Source organism: Lemur catta, chromosome 13, assembly GCF_020740605.2.
Source record: "Lemur catta isolate mLemCat1 chromosome 13, mLemCat1.pri, whole genome shotgun sequence".
NCBI classification, from domain to species: domain Eukaryota; kingdom Metazoa; phylum Chordata; class Mammalia; order Primates; family Lemuridae; genus Lemur; species Lemur catta.
In genome coordinates, this window is record NC_059140.1 from 80,651,902 (window position 1) to 80,670,657 (window position 18,756).

The 18,756-nt window shown below is 35.6% G+C and overlaps 1 protein-coding gene across 4 annotated transcripts in view; it reads left to right on the forward strand.

Moving 5' to 3' along the window:
- XPO4 (exportin 4) overlaps nucleotides 1–18,756 on the forward strand; it is a 98,611-nt gene that overhangs the window by 56,478 nt on the left and 23,377 nt on the right. For all 4 annotated transcript variants that reach the window (XM_045567675.1, XM_045567672.1, XM_045567673.1 and 1 more), the window contains exons 9-13: nucleotides 224–398; nucleotides 16,017–16,193; nucleotides 16,772–16,914; nucleotides 17,418–17,563; nucleotides 18,386–18,563. In XM_045567675.1, coding sequence (XP_045423631.1) covers nucleotides 224–398; nucleotides 16,017–16,193; nucleotides 16,772–16,914; nucleotides 17,418–17,563; nucleotides 18,386–18,563 — 819 coding nt within the window. The remainder of the gene's footprint in view (nucleotides 1–223; nucleotides 399–16,016; nucleotides 16,194–16,771; nucleotides 16,915–17,417; nucleotides 17,564–18,385; nucleotides 18,564–18,756) is intronic.

Genomic DNA, 18,756 nt, shown 5'->3' on the forward strand with positions numbered 1-18,756 from the left:
AAAAAGGAACTCTTCATTTTTTCTTTGTGTTTCATAGTGGAGGAAAAAAAGAAGTGATTTATTTTTTTCCCTTCTTATATTTTGAAGTAAAATATGGGTAATTTGAAGTTAATGCACAGAGACATACCATTTAAGATGAGGAAGAATATTTGCGTGTTTGGAAATGAGTTATTGTAACTTTTCTTTTACTGTCACTTAAAAATACTCATTATTTGGTTTGTAGAATTGAAATAGAAGATTCTGAGGCCGTGGGAATCTCCAGCATTATAAGCAACTTGATAACTGTGTTCCCTCGAAATGTTTTAACTGCCATTCCAAATGAACTTTTCTCCTCCTTTGTTAACTGCCTCACACACCTCACTTGTTCTTTTGGGCGAAGTGCTGCATTGGAAGAAGTGGTGAGTGATTGTTCTAAAATAAATTTGTGTTGTTCACGAGGAAATTTGCTGTGCTGTTGGAACATTTCTCATGACAAGTAATTATTTTAATTGAGTGCTAGTAGCTATTGTTAAAATTACGTTTTTGTTTATATGTGCAAATTATTTGGCAACACGAGTTGGGTAACATGACCTTTAAAAATGTGTTGATTAAAATTACTGTAGTAGGTGATGTTTATTGGTCTTAAGATTTTAATTTTGAGACAATTTAGTACCTGAATGTAGAAAATGGAATGAAATACTTATATTAAAAATTATGTGACTCTTAAATGCAGCTGATAAAAAATTTTTAAAAATTACGTTGAAAGCCCATTTTAATAATGAAAACTTTGATTAAATTTACCAGGAACTGCTGTGGTATGGTTGTGATTATGTGTAGTTTTTTAATTTTTTTGAGAATTTTTATTTTGGACTTACTTGGAAATTAAGCATAATTTGGTTGAAATCATTGTAACATGCTTATTTTGATCACAGTATGCTCTTTATCTGGTGATACGGTTTAATAATATGTCTTGGTAGAATTTAATTTACATTAAAATTAAGGCCAATAAACAATACTAAAGATGTGTTTTGGTACAAATTTTTATATGGACATTTTCCACATTTTATATTTAAATTTAGAAAACATGTGCTAAAGCCCCTTGACAACAAAGCTGCTTTTGTAACAATTACTGTGAACACCTACATTAATCATGGGAAATAACTGATTTTTTCCTACAAAATAGTTACTAAATTGTTGAAACTAATGTTTCTTTTTATGAATCAAAATGTGGAACTTTTTCAAAGATTTTAGAGTCAAAAGAATATTTGTAGATACCAGTTATAATTTCATGTTAAATCCTAAGTTGTTTGGTGGGGGTCTGGTGATGCATATATGACTTTTTTATATCCCTTCAGATGTGTTCAGAGAATAAAGAACTCAGGAGTGATTGTGTTTATGTAAATGAGCACGTCAGTGACTTGATGAGGAAAGGAACCGGGTCAGGGAAGTATTTTTATGGTAGAAGAAATGTAGGTAAAGGAATAGAAGTTTAAAGTTATCATATGTCAGATTTGAATTTTTCAGGGGGATAATTTATGTTCTAAACATAAAAATTCAGGGAAGTTTTAAACCGTTAAACTTTACTCAGACCCCTGTCAGATGATCACAGATTCTGAACTAGTCAGCTTTCATTTAACATGGTTCCTTGTAGTTTCCCTCTCCCCCTTCGTTTGTTTTCTCTCTACACCAGGTGGATTAAAGAGCATGTTGGTCGCATATGTAGGAACTCAGCTACCTTTTGGTTTCTGTTTGTAAGTTAAAGAGTATTCCTAAACATTTTAAAGAAGAATTGCTAGAAGACATAGACATTCTTGCTTTGCAAATTTTAAGTTCAGAATTCATTTATTTTGATTAAGACATTGACAGCTTGGGAAATAAACAGTTTTTCTGTCAAGGGTTGACAAAAGAGTGTTGGAATATGGGAAGCTTAGACACATTTTCAGAGCAGTAGATGCATATTGTGTTTGTTTCACAAGAAGGCATGTTCTAGTTAATGATGTACCTAACAGGTTTCATTTAAGAAAAGTTGGCCGGGCGCTGTGGCTCACGCCTGTAATCCTAGCACTCTGGGAGGCTGAGGTGGGCGGATTGTTTGAGCTCAGGAGTTCGAGACCAGCCTGAGCAAGAGCGAGACCCCGTGTCTACTTAAAATAGAAAGAAATTAGCCAAACAACTAAAATATATACAAAAAAATTAGCCGGGCATGGTGGCGCATGCCTGTAGTCCCAGCTACTCGGGAGGCTGAGGCAGGAGGATCGCTTGAGCCCAGGAGTTTGAGGTTGCTATGAGCTAGGCTGACGCCACGGCACTCTAGCCCGGGGAACAGAGTGAGACTCTGTCTCAAAAAAAAAAAGAAAAATGTTACTTCTTTTAATCAATTTTTTAAATTGATCTGTTTCTGATATTTAAAAATTCTTTTTAAAAATAATTGGTCACCTATTGAAAAGGACAGAAAGAAAAGATTTGTTTAAAGCTTTGCATTAATCACAGAGGCTAGGTCATGGAGGTTTGATGAAGTTGAGGGCTGCTGAGGGGGTGGCCCCTGCATGGTGACTTGCCTCAAGACTAAATAAATCCTCCTAAATGTCATCTCAGTCTCAAGCAGCTTTCACTGTATCTTGTGTGTGCTGGGGGAGGGGGGCCTAGGGAGTGTACAGCTGATACCAGAAGTACGTAAACAAATCTAGCCTAACTAGAGTGGACCTTCTGGGACAGAGAACATGTCATCTTTTGTAATACTAGTACATAGCATATATTTGTCCTGAGATGGAAAGATGCATAAAGACATGTCTCTTAAGCAAAATTCGAAATATTGAGCATATAAAAAAACAACTTTGGGACTCAGCATGATGTGGAAAGATCAAACTTTAGAGGGAGATGATATAGTCACGGGCCAGGTAGTAATAAAGTGCAGGAGCTTGGCCAAGCCGCTTCACCTTTTCTGAGCATGTTTCCTCACTGGTAGCGTCAGGATGGTCATTCCTTCTGCTGCTTTATGGCATGGATTAACTACATGAAAGTTCCTGTGCAGTATGTACAATAAAATGTAGAATATTAATTTTTAAAATGAACCCTTATAATGGCCTTTATTGAAAGCCTATATTATATGTGCTGTCTTACACCATTTGTTGAGTTTTGTTTTGTGCAAATTAATTATAATTTTAATTTTTAAAAATTTTTATAATTTTAGTGTTGTGACATCTTTTCTGTTTTTCTTCAGTATTGAAAGTTTCTTTTCCCAATAGGAAAACAGGTTCCACATGTGGACTTTGTTTCATTGTGATAATACTTTTTTCAGATCTGTGTTTGTTTAGGAATACATACAAATTATCTTTTTAAAAATAGCAATTCATGTCGTTGATGGTGATTATGTTGCTATAGCAAGAAAAAAAAAGATCATCTTGGCAAGAAACCTTCTTGGTACTAATGTGATTTTGAAGTATGTCCTTGCCTAGTGGCTTTAACCTGTGAGTGAAGAGACTATTTATGACCACCCTGACTTGCAGTTACTTGAGTCTGTGTTCACAGAGAGCAATGCTAGCCTTCAGCCAGGTTGTTCTGTGGCTGCTAAAGTTTCTTGATATTATTTGAAGCTTCCCAAAGCCGAGAAGTTTTCATTATACCCCAGAAATCAAATTATTATCTACTGCTGTACTGAAGAGGTGAGAGTGATTGTAGAGAAGAAACAATATTGCCTTAAAGATAAAAATCCTAACAATAATTATTCATATTAATATATCAACTATTTTATAAAATATTTATAATACTAGAGCACGCATTTGAATTGGTTCAGAGAAAGTTGAGGAGAATATGATCTGAACTCTATACTCTGCTTTCTTCCTTGGTTTCTTTTGTCAGTGGAAAATTTGAGTTCTGCCCACAAGTAGGATCATCAGAGGGAAGCCATGCCAACATGTTGAGTTACCTGAACAGAGAAGCCGTCACGGCAATGAATTATTTTGTATGTGCATTTTGGGGTGTGTGTGTGTGAGGTGTGGGTAGTGATAGATTGTTTATAAAGGAATAACTTTACATTTAATTTTAGTTAATTTGTAGCCCAATCTCAAGACCAGAAGGACAAGGTGGTAAAGAAAAAGGCACTTGATATAGTTGTTAGGAAATTCATTATGGAGTGCAATGCAGTATAATAATTTTGCAATTTGTCGAGTGAGTGAGTGCATTTAAAGGCCAGCAATCTTGATTCAAAATCTCGTTTCCCTGGCTTGTTGGGTAATTACTTTGTAGAGAGGAGATGTGGGGAAAGGAATACGTTGAAGCCAAATTACAGATTGAGAAGCGGGAGCAGAAATTTTGGGGTATCTCAGTGAGGAGAGGGAAAATAGTACTGTCTGGAATGTTGGTGTTAGTACAATTACAGTGTAACTGAATTGTACTGTAATTGTTTTATGACTTGTATATCAGTCAGCTCTGATTGTTGAAATTTGTTACACCAATCCTAATGCAGAAGCAGTGTTTCACAGAATTCTTAGGCTTGCAATTTAGAGGATTTAGATTAAAGCTTACTTATTGTCATCACTGTTACTCTATGTAGTATCCCTTATATTGTTTATAATGCTAGCATTAAAAACATAACCAGATCCAGTGGGCCTGGGGTTTAAAAATGAGTGCTAGAGTGAGGTGGAAAAAAGGAATTGCCCTTCTACCCCATGTAGTTTGGGTGAGTCTCTGAGACGTTAGCCCACTATTTAATTATGTAAGTATGTATTGAGCACCTAGCATGTACCATGGTGTCTAATACATATGTATTCCTTTGCATTAAGAATTTGGAGATTCAGGTTGGGTGCAGTGGCTCACACCTGTAATCCCAGCCTTTTGGGAGGCTCAGGAGGAGGGTCATTTGATCCCAGGAGTTTGAGACCAGCCTGGGCAATGTAGCAAGACCCCATCTCTACAAAAAGTAAAAAAAAAAAAAAAAAAAAATTAGCTGGGTGTGGTGGCACATATCTGTAGTCCCAGCTACATAGGAGGCTGAGGAGGAAGGATCCCTTGAGCCCAGGAGTTTGAGGTTACAGTGAGCTATGTTTGGACCACTGCACTCTAGCCTGGGTGACAGAAGCAAAATCCTGTCTCTTAAAATGAAAAAAAGAGTTTGGAAACTCGTATGCCTTTCCAAAAGGAAGAAATTATGTTAATCCAGTAGTGCAACATTTAAAAATCTTTATGTAAACTACAGCTTGGATTCTTGGTGTTTTTGTGGAGGTAGGTATTTTTTTTTTTTTTTTGAGTGATCTATCTATAGGATTCTTCTAACAGCTGCAATGCTTGTCTACTAAATCAATTTCTCTTGGGGGATTTCAGAAGCCAGGAATACTGTCAGCTGCATAGGTAGTCTGAAGTTAATTCTGTACTTGAAGGACTAGCTAGAAAAAATAAAAATAACTAGATAATAAATTAATTTCTTTTGCATTTGACATTAAAAGACTTCTAAATTCATACATTTTTAAACAGAGTTCACAAAGTTTTATGTATGACATTTCTATGTCACTTCTATTATTGCTATATTGACCTTAAATGAAATTATACTAGGAAAGAATCTACAGAAACTAATAGTATAGCTCTTTCAGTTTTTAATCTTTCAAGTCCTTGTTAATGTTTTACACTGTGCAATACAAATATTATTTGCAGTCTGTCATTGGACATGGGGGTTGTGCCAATGTCTATAAGTTTTAAACTTATGAAATATTTCATATAAAGTAGTCATTTTATATGTCATAAAAATATAAAGAATAAGAAAGTGAACAACTGTGTGTCAGCCATCCAGAATAAGAAATAATACAGCATATTGATAGATCCTCCCTTCCCATATTTACCTGCGGCTTTTTTTCTTCTCCTGTTATTGCAAGCAAAATTTTTGTTGCATAACTTATTCCTGCCAAATGAGTTTTTTATCATGTCAGACACTGCTAGTGAACTTCCCAGCCAGTGATCCTGGCACTTTTTTATCAGCATCTGTAGTATCTGATAGTTGAATTTGTTTTCACTTGCAAATTCTTGGAAAGAATAATATAGTACATCAGCCCCAAGCTGGAAATACAGAACTCGAAGTTCTTAAAGGTTATTCCTTAGAAATAAAATTTTCTGTGAAAATTAATTGCCCATACCCATCTCATTGCATTCTTTAAAATATCTATGAATTATATACTTTTGTTATCTAACTCATGTTATTTATGTTCACATATGGAGATAGTTTTGATGATCAACAGAAAGAATGTTGTAATTTCATGGAAAGGATTTGGAGTTGTTATGGTGGTTATTTGCTGTTCATGGGGGAAAAACCTATACTAGTGGGATGGTTTATAGCAAATATCTGATAGTAACCATAGTAGTATCTTTGTTAGGAGTAACTGATTTGGGGCTGTTTGCAGTATATAATCTAACTTACTAATATAAGTGCCCTAGCATGAGGTTTATCTCATATACTTTATAATATTTGATATTAGATTTATATAGTAGATCAATATAAGTATAGATAGACTTTATTTATTCATTCGTTCATTTTTTGAGTCTCACTCTGTTGCTGCTGTCAGCCCAAGTAGAGTGCAGTGGCATCATTACAGCTCACAGCAACCTCAAACTCCTGAGCTCAAATGATCCTCCTGCCTCAGCCTCCTAAGTAGCTGGGACTACAGACATGTGCCAGGACACCCAGCTAATTTTTCTATTATTAGTAGAGATAGGGTCTCGCTCTTTCTCAGGCTGGTCTTGAGTGCCTGAGCTCAAGCAATCTTCCTGCCTCAGCCTCCCAGAGTGCTAGGATTACAGGCGTGAGCCACCGCACCTGGCCAGACTTTATGTTTTGAGCAGTTCTGGGTTCATAGCATAAACTGAGTGAAAATACAGAGTTTCCATCTCCCCGCATCCTCCAAACATGCAGTCCCTCACATCAACATCCCACACAAGAGTGGTACTTTTGTTAAAATTGATGAATCTACTTTGTCACCTCATTATCACCCAAAGTCCATGGTTTCCATTAGGGTTCATTCTTGGTGCTGTACGTTTATATGTTTGGACGAATATATAATATTCCCCATTAGGGTATCCTGCATAGTAGTTTCACTGTCCTGAAAATCCCCTGTGCTCTGCCTGTTCACTCCCTCCCCCAACCTCTGGCAACCACTGATGTTTTTATTGTCTCTATAGTTGGAATCATAGATTTTTAGATTTTAATCTCTGAAATTTGATTCAGTGTCAAAGGAGGGGGCAGATTTATATACTGAAAGTTGTCTTTCCAAAGCTTCATTTGACAGCATTTTCATAGACAAAATTAACCGCTACTTTGGAATTATATATTCAACATAAGTTCCAAAACATAAAAACAGAGTTTTTTCTGTGACTGGATGGTTGCAAATTTACTCATCTACGCTTCCAAGCTAATTATGGGCATTCAAAGATAAGTGCTGATATCATATTTTGATTCCTTTCTCCACCCTCCATTTCCAAATGAAGTAAAGTGGGGTCAAGTAGTCTCATAAGCTCTAAGCCCCTCTCCAAAACCTCTCTGGCAGCAGGCCTGACAATACCCAGGTCATGAGCACATAGCGTCTCGCTTGGTCTCCTTAGTCATCTCTGTGCACGTGCTACTTTCTTTGCTGCTGGGTTTTAGCCAGAGTGGCCATGGAGCAGGGCCAGGGTATTATGAAAAAGCGCCAGGTTAGGTTTCAGTGCTCTGTGGTTAGACTGAAAGATTTAGTTGCCAATTGCCATCAACTGAATTTCTCACACTTTGCTCAGTGAGTTGCTTGTATTGGTGTTCAAAAGAACCCAGAAGCCTTTTCAGAAGTCCACAGGTTTTATTTCATATTGCCATCCAAGGAGTTGAGGCTCTTATAGTTTACATGTGATCTTCTGTTTTATCTAATTTCAGGGCTTTATAGGAGGGATTATTGAAAGCTCTTTCAATAATAGAAAGGCATATAAGACATGTACTTTTTATTTATACTTTTCTGTATGTGAATAATTAAACTATGATGGAATGTATTATATATATACTAAAAAACAACAAAGACAGGTCTCAGAAACTACCCTGCTTTTTTTTTCCTTTTGAGTCTGCGTAGGTCAGAGGATACTATTTCTAAATTCCTCTTAAGATATGTTACCAGTGTGTTTATTTTGGCAAGATAAACTGTTAAGACTTAACAAATGATGTCTGCAAAGCACATGCTTTGTTAAGTATATAAACAGGCCACAGATGTTTCTATGGGAAGAAAGTATCTTATTCATCTCCATATTCCAGTGCTTAGCTCTTAGCGTTTGATAAATTTTTATTGCAATGAAAGCCACCTTCTTTCATTTTATATATATCCTGTCTTTAACCTTAAAACCACCATAGATATTTTATGATGTCACATACAGCATATATGTCGTTCTAAAATATAATAAAATGACCATGCGTGAACCCATTTAAGAGCATTTCCAGTACCTTGTTGCTATTGCTAATATATTCTTCCCAGTTCCTGCTCCCTTGCTGTTCCCTTCCCCAACAGAGATAACCATTGTTCTCAAGTTTATCATTGCCTTGCCTTGAAATTTTTAATCATACATATGTATCCCTATAAGATTATTGTGTGAATATTATAGAGGACAATTTGTTTTTCTGTTGTGTTGTAAATGAACTTTTGAGTTTCCCTTGTTTGCCTTATAAACAGTGTTGTAATAAACATTCTTTTACATGTTTCCTAGTACACATATATGAGAGTTTTTCTAAGGTATAAAAACCTAGGAATGGAATTTTTGGATCATAGGGTATGTAAATGTTCCCGTGTACAAGATAGTGTCAAATTATTTGCTGAAGTGAGTGGACCAGTGTACATATTCACTAGTGGTGTGTATGAGTTCTCATTGAGCCATGTCCTCACCAACACTTACTGTCAAACTACCAAGTATAAAATATGGTCTTAATTTGCTTTTCCCAAGTACTAATAATACTGAGCATCTTTTCATATATATAAATATATATTAATAATTCCTGTGATTCCTCTTTTGAAATGTTTGTTCATATCCATTTCCCATTTTCTTATTATGTAACCATGGTCCTTTTTTTTTTCTTCTTCTTTTAGAGATAGGGTCTTGCTCTGTCACACCCAGGCTGAGGGGAATGGTGCAGTCATTGCTCACTGTAACCTCAAACTCCTGGGCTCAAGCAATCCTCCTGCCTCAGCCTCCCAAAGTGCTGGGGTTACAGGCATGAGCCACTGTGCTTGACCTATATTTGTGAGAACTAAAAAATTAACATTGGTACATAATTAGTATCTAAACTGTAGGCTTTGTTTTGATTTAACCATTTTTCCACGAATATCTTCTTTCTGTTGCAGGATCCAATCTGGATATCACATTGGGTTTGAGTTCATGGTGTTTTTTGATGAACAAATGTTCATCTTTGAAATTGGTGTTTCTTTGTTTTTAATGATTTCTTATTTTGGTTCCTTGTTTAAGACATCTACCCTTCCTGTGCCTTTAAAATTTGCCTTTCATGATTTTATCATCTTAGAATTTAATCAAGCAGGGATCCAATTTTGTTCTTTTCCATATGAATAATAGGTTTCACTGGCCACATTTATTGAACAGTCCTTCATTTTTCAATGATCTATTATAGTTTTTACATATAAGCGGGTCTTTCCTAAGCTCTCTGGTCACTTCACTGATAAATTTCTCTGTTTCCATGCCTATCTATTACATTGTCCCAAGGGAAGTACAGATAGGTGGTAGGACATTTCCCCACCTTATGCTTCTTCAAGAAGAATCTTGGATATATTTGACTCTATATTCTTCCATATAAATTTTGTGAGCTGCTCATGGTGCATTATGGTTGGAATTATAGTGAATCTTTACTTTATGAAGAGTGGACATCTCTATTAACTTTCCCTATCCATAAATGTCGTATTTCTTTATATTAATTTAGGTCTTATTTATTGTCTTTCATTAAAGGAACAGATTTTTTCTATATACCTTATATTTTTGTTGCTATTGTAATAGTATCTTTTTTAAACCTTATTTTTCAGATTGCTGCTGGCATAGAGAAGTGCATTTAGTATTTGTACATTGAGGTGATGTTTACTAACCTTTCACAATTCATATTGATTCTGATGATTTGTCTCTGAAATCTGTTTTTTTATGGGTAATCATATCTGTGAATAATGACAGTTATGTGTCTTTCTTTTCAATCTTTATTGTTTGTATTTCTTTCTGTTATTGTACAATACATTGTACATTTGTTTGACCATCTTTCTTATCATATGATGCCTTTTTTTAAATTATAGAAATTTAATTCTTGTTAATTGTTTTTCTAAAAGATTTTAAAGAGCAAAAAATTAGAAGTAAACCAAATCACTTGTAGCTTCACCTTCTGAAACTTATTGTTAATATTTTGATGTATAGTTTTTCCAGATTTTAAGGCATAAATTATATTTAAATAAAGACAAAGTCATTGCTAATATTATGGCATTTTCTCAGGTGCTTCATTGTGTCACAAATCATGGTTTTTAAGGTAAAACGATGGAGAAATGGTTCATTAAATTTATCTACATTATTTTAAGTAATGCAGCAGCAAACATTCTTACATATAAATCACCGTGTGATTCTCCTGTTTAAGTAGACATCCTTAAGGAAGGAAGTTTCATTTTGATGAACTCTTACTTGTGGTATCATTCCACATGAGGCCACTCTTCATACCTGCTCTTCCAGGAATCAGGCAGGCCGTGGAAGACTTGCTGTATCCTAGAGAGAAGGAAGAACAGTAAATGGGCTTAGCAGTGAAACAGTATTAGAGATGACTTTAGTTTTTCATAACCGTCTTTGTTGCGTACAAGATTTTTGGTGGCTTGTAAAAAGAACATTTGAAATAATCTCTTAAAAGCTTGCAAAAGAGAATCAGGATTAAGTCAGAGTAGAAAGTCAAGACTAGAGAAAAGAGCAGCCCTGATATACAGGATGTAAGCTTATTTATGCATAATAATAAATTTGATTTTCAGATGTGGATTTGAAGGTCTTGATGTGGGAAGGAAGATACAGTTCCTTAATAGGATCACATGCAAAAAGAGGAAGTACACCTGCTCCTCAGAGGAATTTTTACAAATACTAAGTAAAATAAAAATAGAAAAGTATCTGTTGCAAACAAAGCTTCATATAGGAGACAGTGAATAATATGGAATCCTCAACCCAATGGCAACAGATGATGCTTGAACAGATTTTATTTGGCTGTTTCTTACAGCATTCCTTAGCCCTCAGGGGCTAGTTTTTGAGTTTTTCTGTATAGTTCTAACTGTTAATGAACACTGACTTGTTTTTATGCCTTTTATTTTTTCTTACAAATCTTAGAACAAAAAAGACATTTATTTTAAACAAAATAGAATAAAATTCTTTCTTGCAGTTAGCTTATGGATACATTGGATTCATACATACAAAACATTATGGAATCATAGTGATCTGTTTTCTTCTTATCTTGAAGCATCTTGTTATTTCATCATCTTAGGAAATATTTCACCATTACTCATTGATTATTCCCACCTATAATTTAGAAAAGACTAAAATAATAAGAAAATGGAAGAATGGTGGAATCACCTGGAAGGATAATAATGAAGTAAATCACTTGCAAGTGAAACAACAACTGCTTATTATTTTTCAGTTTTCTAATTGAATTTGTAAAAGTATGGCATGATCTTTAAAGAAGCTACAAAAGAAGCCTGCAGATAACATCTTTTAAGTCTTTTTCTTTTTTAAAATATTATTAGTCAATGTTTAGAATTCAGAATTTTTCATTCTCTGCCCGTAAAAACAAAGAGAAGGAAATTGACAGAATAAGACATATCATAGTGATTAAACAAATCAGGTGATTAATGCAAAGAGACAGCAGTACCCTTGGCTCTAATAATGGTAACATTGACACTGCAGGTGATGTCATAGATAAATTTTCTCAAACTCAGCAATTGCATGAGCAAACAATATATTTCTAAGGACAGAAAAAAAAGATGATATTCTCATCTAGTCAGTCATTCCACTGGAAAAACTTCATCACCCACTATATTGTGACAAGAGTTTGGACCATCCCATTTTCCTAAAAGGATATTGACAGTATTCTTTCATCTTATTTGATGTTCATGCAACAAGCTTACTTAATATGGTTTATAATTGTTCCAGTACTAAAAAGAGTGTGTATAGAGGAGACAGGAAGGAAATGAATGATGTAGAAATGAAAAAGATCCATTGGATTGATCATTTTCATTGGCATTTATGAGTTTAAATGAATATTTTATTGAATTTATGGAGCCAAGAATATAACTATTCTTCAACAAAATTATGAGCTATCAAAATTTTCAGAAGTGTGATGCACTTTGATGATGCACGAGCAAGAAGAACCAGCATTAATAAATTAGAACAGGTTAATAAGAGATTTTACAGGAATAATTGATCCTCATTATTCAGATTCCATATTTGTAGGTTCACTTCCTTTGCTAAAATATATTCGTAACCCCCAAAATCAACACTCATGGCACCTTTATGATCGTTCAAGGACACGTGTATGTGCACAGTGCCAAATAATGTGAATCTCTCAGCACGCATATTCCCTGCTGTCTAGTGTTCCTAATCACAAGAAGGCTGTGATGTGCCCTGTGTGTTAGAGAAGCTTTCTTCAGGCACGAGTATAGTGCTGTTGGTCATGGATTCAATGCTAATGAATCAACAGTATATGTTAATAACGCGTCTTTAAACAGAAACACACATAAAACAAGGTTATGTATTGATCAATTCACAGGTACATGGTGAAAAATGTGACCAGGGTTCGCAGTCCAACCCTGTTTTTCCCCTAGGAGCAGTGGTTCAGTATTTACTAGTTCAGTATTTATGGCAACTTTATAGAACATAACTACCACAGATGACAATAATTGACCGTATATACAAGATGAATATGTTCTAGTTAGCTGCGTCAAAAAACTGTTGCCCATTTCCAGTATGTATAGTTACAAGGCCAAGAAAATATGGAAAAAAATTCATTTGCTATGTTTAAATTCTTATTAGAATTATAAGTCTTTTTATTGCCCCTTCAATATGTAAAATTTTCACAAATGACTTAGAAATATAAAAACTTTATAAAGGTCCATTGGACTCAGATTATGACTATTTTTGGGGGGTAATATTGTAGGTTCATAAAAACTGAAGGTGTGAGAAAGCACAATTCAATGAGCACAGGTCACGTAGGTGTTTAGCTATTGTGATCTGGTAGTATTCTGGTGATCCAGCTCAGTGTGGCTCTTATATCACTTTTCTTTTTTAGGTCATTGACAGATTGGTAGAATAGCAGTTTGAGATGGTGCTCTCTGATGAAGGTTCCAAAGTTCTGTATTTTGCAGGATGAGGGTCTGTTTGCTTTAGAAACCAGAAAAGCAAGCTGTAAATGGTTTCTGTAGACCGTTAGTGTTCTTGGATTTATTATTAACAGAATGCCAGTGATGGTGGGGTGCACAAAACCCTTTCAGAGTGATACCACCATGGAAAATGGACCCTGAAGTGTATGTTTTCTCTTATGGCCCTTGATGTGTTTTTGGGAATTTTTTTTTGTTTCTCACTCCTCCCCATTGGAATGAGCTCAGAAGCATGAGTGGTACATTATTTATGTCTGTGAACTAAGCATAGTGCATGACACATACTAAATACTTAAAGTTTCCCTGAGTAGTATGACCCAGTGAATTTGTAGGTAAAGACATTGATAGATTAAACTGCGTATCCGGATTAGTAATTAATGGTAAAATTAGGGTAAAGATTTGTATTAGAGAGTGAGGAGATTAATCCGACTACATATAGAATCTACCTTGGAATTAATTTAGGTTGTCCTAGATTAACTTAACATCCGAGCCAGTGTAATTGTTAGTTTCCCTTTAAACTATCGCTGCTGTCCGTTTGGCTCGCCCACTCTGTGCAGTTTGGCTTCTGTGACACCACACACTTCCTCCAGCTCAGCACCTTCCCCAGGCTCCTGTGTGGGCCCTGTCTTCATCCTTATTCTTTATCAACACCTTCTTTCTAGGTGAATGCTTTTGGTTTTGCAACTTTAAAAATAAATACTCAAATATCTTTATGTTGATGATCCCCAGGGTTGTATTTCTAGCCTTGACTTCTTCCCTAAACCCCTGATTTACATTGGTTAATTGAACATTTCTACGTGGTTTCCTAATTTGCATCTCAAACTTAACACGTCCAAAAGAGAAGCTTTCGTGTCCCCATGCATGTCATCTCACATTCCACCCCTCTGCCCCTCGGTCTTCTGCATTTTAGGAAATAGATTTCCCTCTTCCCAGTTGTTCAGGATAAAAATCCAAGTGCCACCCTTGCTTTCTCCCTCTCCTCAGGTCATACTTGCAGTTCCATTAGTGTCCTGTTAGCCCTTCCTCTAAACTTGGCTGCTGCTTGGCAACATGTCCACCCCATCCCATGCCATCCATACTTGAAAGTGCAAGCCATGTGATTTTCTTTTAAAGAGCTGTATCATGTGGTATCACCTATGCCTCAGGTATCGCAGTGGCTTCTTGCTGCAATTAGAAGAAAACCCAGCATCCTAGTCACAGCCTGTCGAGGTGCTCTTTGATGCTCTGGTCCTCACCTGCCACCCCCCATCCTAACCCCTTGTTATGTCAGGACCTGTCACTCTCAGCTCCAGGTACATTGGCATTTCTCTGGTGTGAATGTGCCATGCTCATTCCTGCCTCCTAACTGTTGCAGCTTTTTAAAGTAGAATAACCTTTTAGCAAAATGTTAGCTCCATTGAGGGAGATTTTAGGCTACAAATAACTCTGTCAAACAGCTTGGTGATATATATCCTGTTCCTTGCCTTTTTCTCCAAGAATTTATCCCTTATTTCTCAGTGGTTTAGGTTTGGTGTAAAACTTAATTCAGTAATAGTAGCTAAATGAACAAGATAGATGAGGAAGAAGGAAAATTAAGAATAACAAGCTAAATAATTTTGCTAATACTTTACTGAAGTGTATTTGTAGCATAATGGTCTTGTTATTGGGGTCATGTACAGATGCGGCTGTAGCCTGTATGCTCATGGAGAGCCCCAGTATAGCTGGTCAGAGCTTTGGGCAAGGAAAGACCTGGCTTTCCCTACACTTCTTATTTACTTGTCCCTTCTTCTAAGTTTTCCACATGTTTCTTTGTAAGAAAAAAAATAACTAATAAAAAAAGAGAAGGGTATTCATTTCCACATTCACAAAGGGTTTGTGTTTAATAAACTTTTGACTTTTCTTTAAGGAAGGGACACTTTGGTATTTATTATTATGAATTGAGTCACTAGATATTAAATTTTAAAAAGACAGTCAATACTTTTCTACCATATGGAATTTACTTTTCTTTTTTATTGTAAAGTAAGTTATCGCTTATTAAGGAGTATCTGATGTTCTCCCCAAGGATGTGCATATTTTATCTTTTTGTTCTAAACAAGTCTCCACTGCAGAAAAATGTTAATGTCATTTTTATTTGAAAAATACATGTTCCACAAAGCACTGAACAGCTACTTTCTAAAATAAACATTAATTTCAGATTGTCAAGGTTGGGCGTGGTGGCTCTTACCTGTAATCCTAGCACTCTGGGAGGCTGAGGTGGGAGGATCGCTTGAACTCAGTAGATTGAGACCAGCCTGAGCAAGAGTGAGACTCCATCTCTACAGAAAATAGAAAAAATTAGCCGGGCATGGTGGTGTGCGCCTGTAGTCCCAGCCACTCAGGAGGTTGAGGTGGGAGAATCGCTTGAGCCCAGGAATTTGAGGTTGCTGTGAGCTAGACTGATGCCATGGCACTCTAGCCCAGGCAACAGAGCAAGACTCTGTCTCCAAAAAAAAAAATTGTGATTGCCTAAGAATTATTTAGATTGACGTTAGAAGGATTTTAGAAGTTTAATAGAAAATAATAATAGGGAACCTTTGTTAAAGGGAAAACTTGGAAAACTATTTCTATGATAGCCGTGTGACCTGTTATAATGCCTATTTTAGTTTTCTAGATATTTGTTTTATGAATGTTCTTTTCTTTTAGCTTGATAAAGATGACATGGTATACATGGAAGCATATGATAAATTACTGGAGTCCTGGCTAACTTTGGTCCAAGATGACAAACATTTCCATAAAGGCTTTTTTACCCAACATGCAGTTCAAGTTTTCAATTCCTATATTCAGTGCCACCTAGCTGCTCCAGATGGCACAAGGAATTTGGTAAGTTTTAAGTCAAATAGTAATTAAAAATGTATTTCATTATAGGCTCTATTTCATTGTATTATATAATACTAGAAATTTTAGGATGGTCTCACTTAGAAGATTTGCTGAGAACAAAAGTCATCCTCGTTGTCTAAATGAGTTCTTGTTATGTGTGGTGTTGCTTATAGTTACCTCCTTAGTTTTCAGTTACCCACCCATTTCTTTCTAGTTGGCAAGAGAATATGAATGACTTGGACCATGGATCCTAAAGATGTCAGGTCTTTTCAACAACAGGTTACATTCTCCAGTGTGGGAGATGAGTGGTAGGTGTGCAGTTAGCTGTGTTTCCCATGTGCACCATGGGGCAATACCTCTACTTCCTTCTCTTCTGTGTTTCCCCCTTCTTTTGGTGATCACTAGGGCTGTCATGGCTAGAAATGAGTTCCCAGATAGCTGCACTCGAAGCTTGGCCCTGGCTCTACCCAGGTCTCTTTTTCATATGCAGGGCTGAAGCTATTCTGTAGTGCCACAGAAATTCATGTTTTATTGAACAGGTAATGCATTTTCTCACTGTTTATTTCTTTCCTCTGTAATAGACTGCCAATGGTGTGGCCTCTCGGGAGGAAGAAGAAATAAGTGAACTTCAAGAGGATGATCGAGACCAGTTTTCTGATCAACTAGCCAGTGTAGGAATGCTAGGAAGAATTGCTGCAGAACACTGTATACCTCTTCTGACAAGGTACACACAGTCCAAAGAAGCCCCATGGAGCAAATACTCTGTATTCACAATTCCCTGGAGAGCACTTAAAGTGTTTAAAGACTTTAAACACCCCTACCCCGTATCCCAGCATACTGGAACAAATGGATAGAAACATACTCATGATTGCATTCCTTGGCTTATACATTTGGAGCCCAGGCACTACAGCATAGATGGCAGAGAGATTATGGAAAACATGGTATGAGAAATGATTTGACCCATATCAGTAAAAACTTGGAATAACCAGTTTTCAAATGCCTGTTGTAAACCTTGATTATGTGTAAAGCAGTGTTTTAATTCTATGTCATATACAATAAATCATAATTTCTGTAGTGCTATGAGAACAGTTGTGTGCTATAATGTTTTTGTATATGTGTTTTTATGCTAACATCTTACTTTATGTTGTCTAATATACAGAAGTTTATGTTCTAGGTCTTTGCTTATTGAACTTTATTTATGAAGCTATTATTTTTTTCCTCTTTTAGTTTATTAGAAGAAAGAGTAACAAGACTCCATGGTCAGTTACAACGACATCAGCAACAATTACTCGCTTCACCTGGTTCAAGCACTATTGACAACAAAATGCTTGATGATCTCTATGAAGATATTCACTGGCTTATTTTAGTTACAGGTTGGTTGGTTTCTTTTTAAAAGTAATTGCCAACGGAGGAGTTTAAACCTTAAAAGAAGCTTTAAATATTAAAAACAACAGTTCATATATAATATTGGATGAAATTTGGATATAGCCGTTGTCTGTCATAGAGCCATGGATGCATTTTTAAAAACTACTGGCTAAGATTTATACAATGTCTATTGCACACCAAATGTTTGATATGGATCTTTTTGTAGCCTACAGAGTTCTGTTAGGTATTGTTACTACTGTCATCACCATCATCATTATCCCCATCTAATAGAAGAAAAAGCTGAGACTTAAGGAATATAAGAAACTAGCCCATAGTCACACTGCTGTTAATTTTTCGAGACAGGATGTAAATCTAGGTAGTCTGACTTTTAGAGTCTTCTTCCTTAACCACCATACTCTTAGTGTTTGTGTATTTTAAATAATCAGGAAAAAAAAATCTTGCCTTTTGGAAAGGCATTCCCCAATACAGATTTCTGATATAGATAATAGCAGAATTCCTATTAACTTTATAGAATATATTACTGAAAATAATTAAAAGGTAGTAGATTAAAAAGCCTTTATATCCCTGTGAATTATAAACTTGATGAATAAAACATTTGTCCTTTGTCCTTTTCTGTATTTTTGAGGGTTACTTATCTGAGAAATAGAAAGTTTCTTATCAGCTTGAAATTAACAGGTTAACATTTATAATTTACTTTTACATCAATTTATATGATATATATAAATCAAATAAAACTGAAAACATTTATAGTACAATTTGATAAATGTAGATTTGTTAAGTGTTCATTTTTAATTTTTTTTAAACTAAAGGCTACCTCTTAGCTGATGATACTCAGGGAGAGACTCCGCTAATACCTCCAGAAATAATGGAATATTCCATTAAGCATTCATCTGAAGTTGACATTAATACAACACTTCAAATTTTGGGATCTCCAGGAGAAAAGGCTTCTTCCATCCCAGGGTACAACAGAACAGATTCTGTGATTAGGTAATATGAACTCTATAGCTGTGCTCTTGTAATTTATACTGTTTTATAAATTCTGAGTTGATGGGTAGATGACTGGAGTGATAGGTGTGTTGTAAATCGAATATATTGAAAAACGGCAACTTGGAGAAGCCTTGAAATACATAAGGAAGGCAAGTATTCAGTATATTTAGGCAATGCCACTCTAGTGAGAATT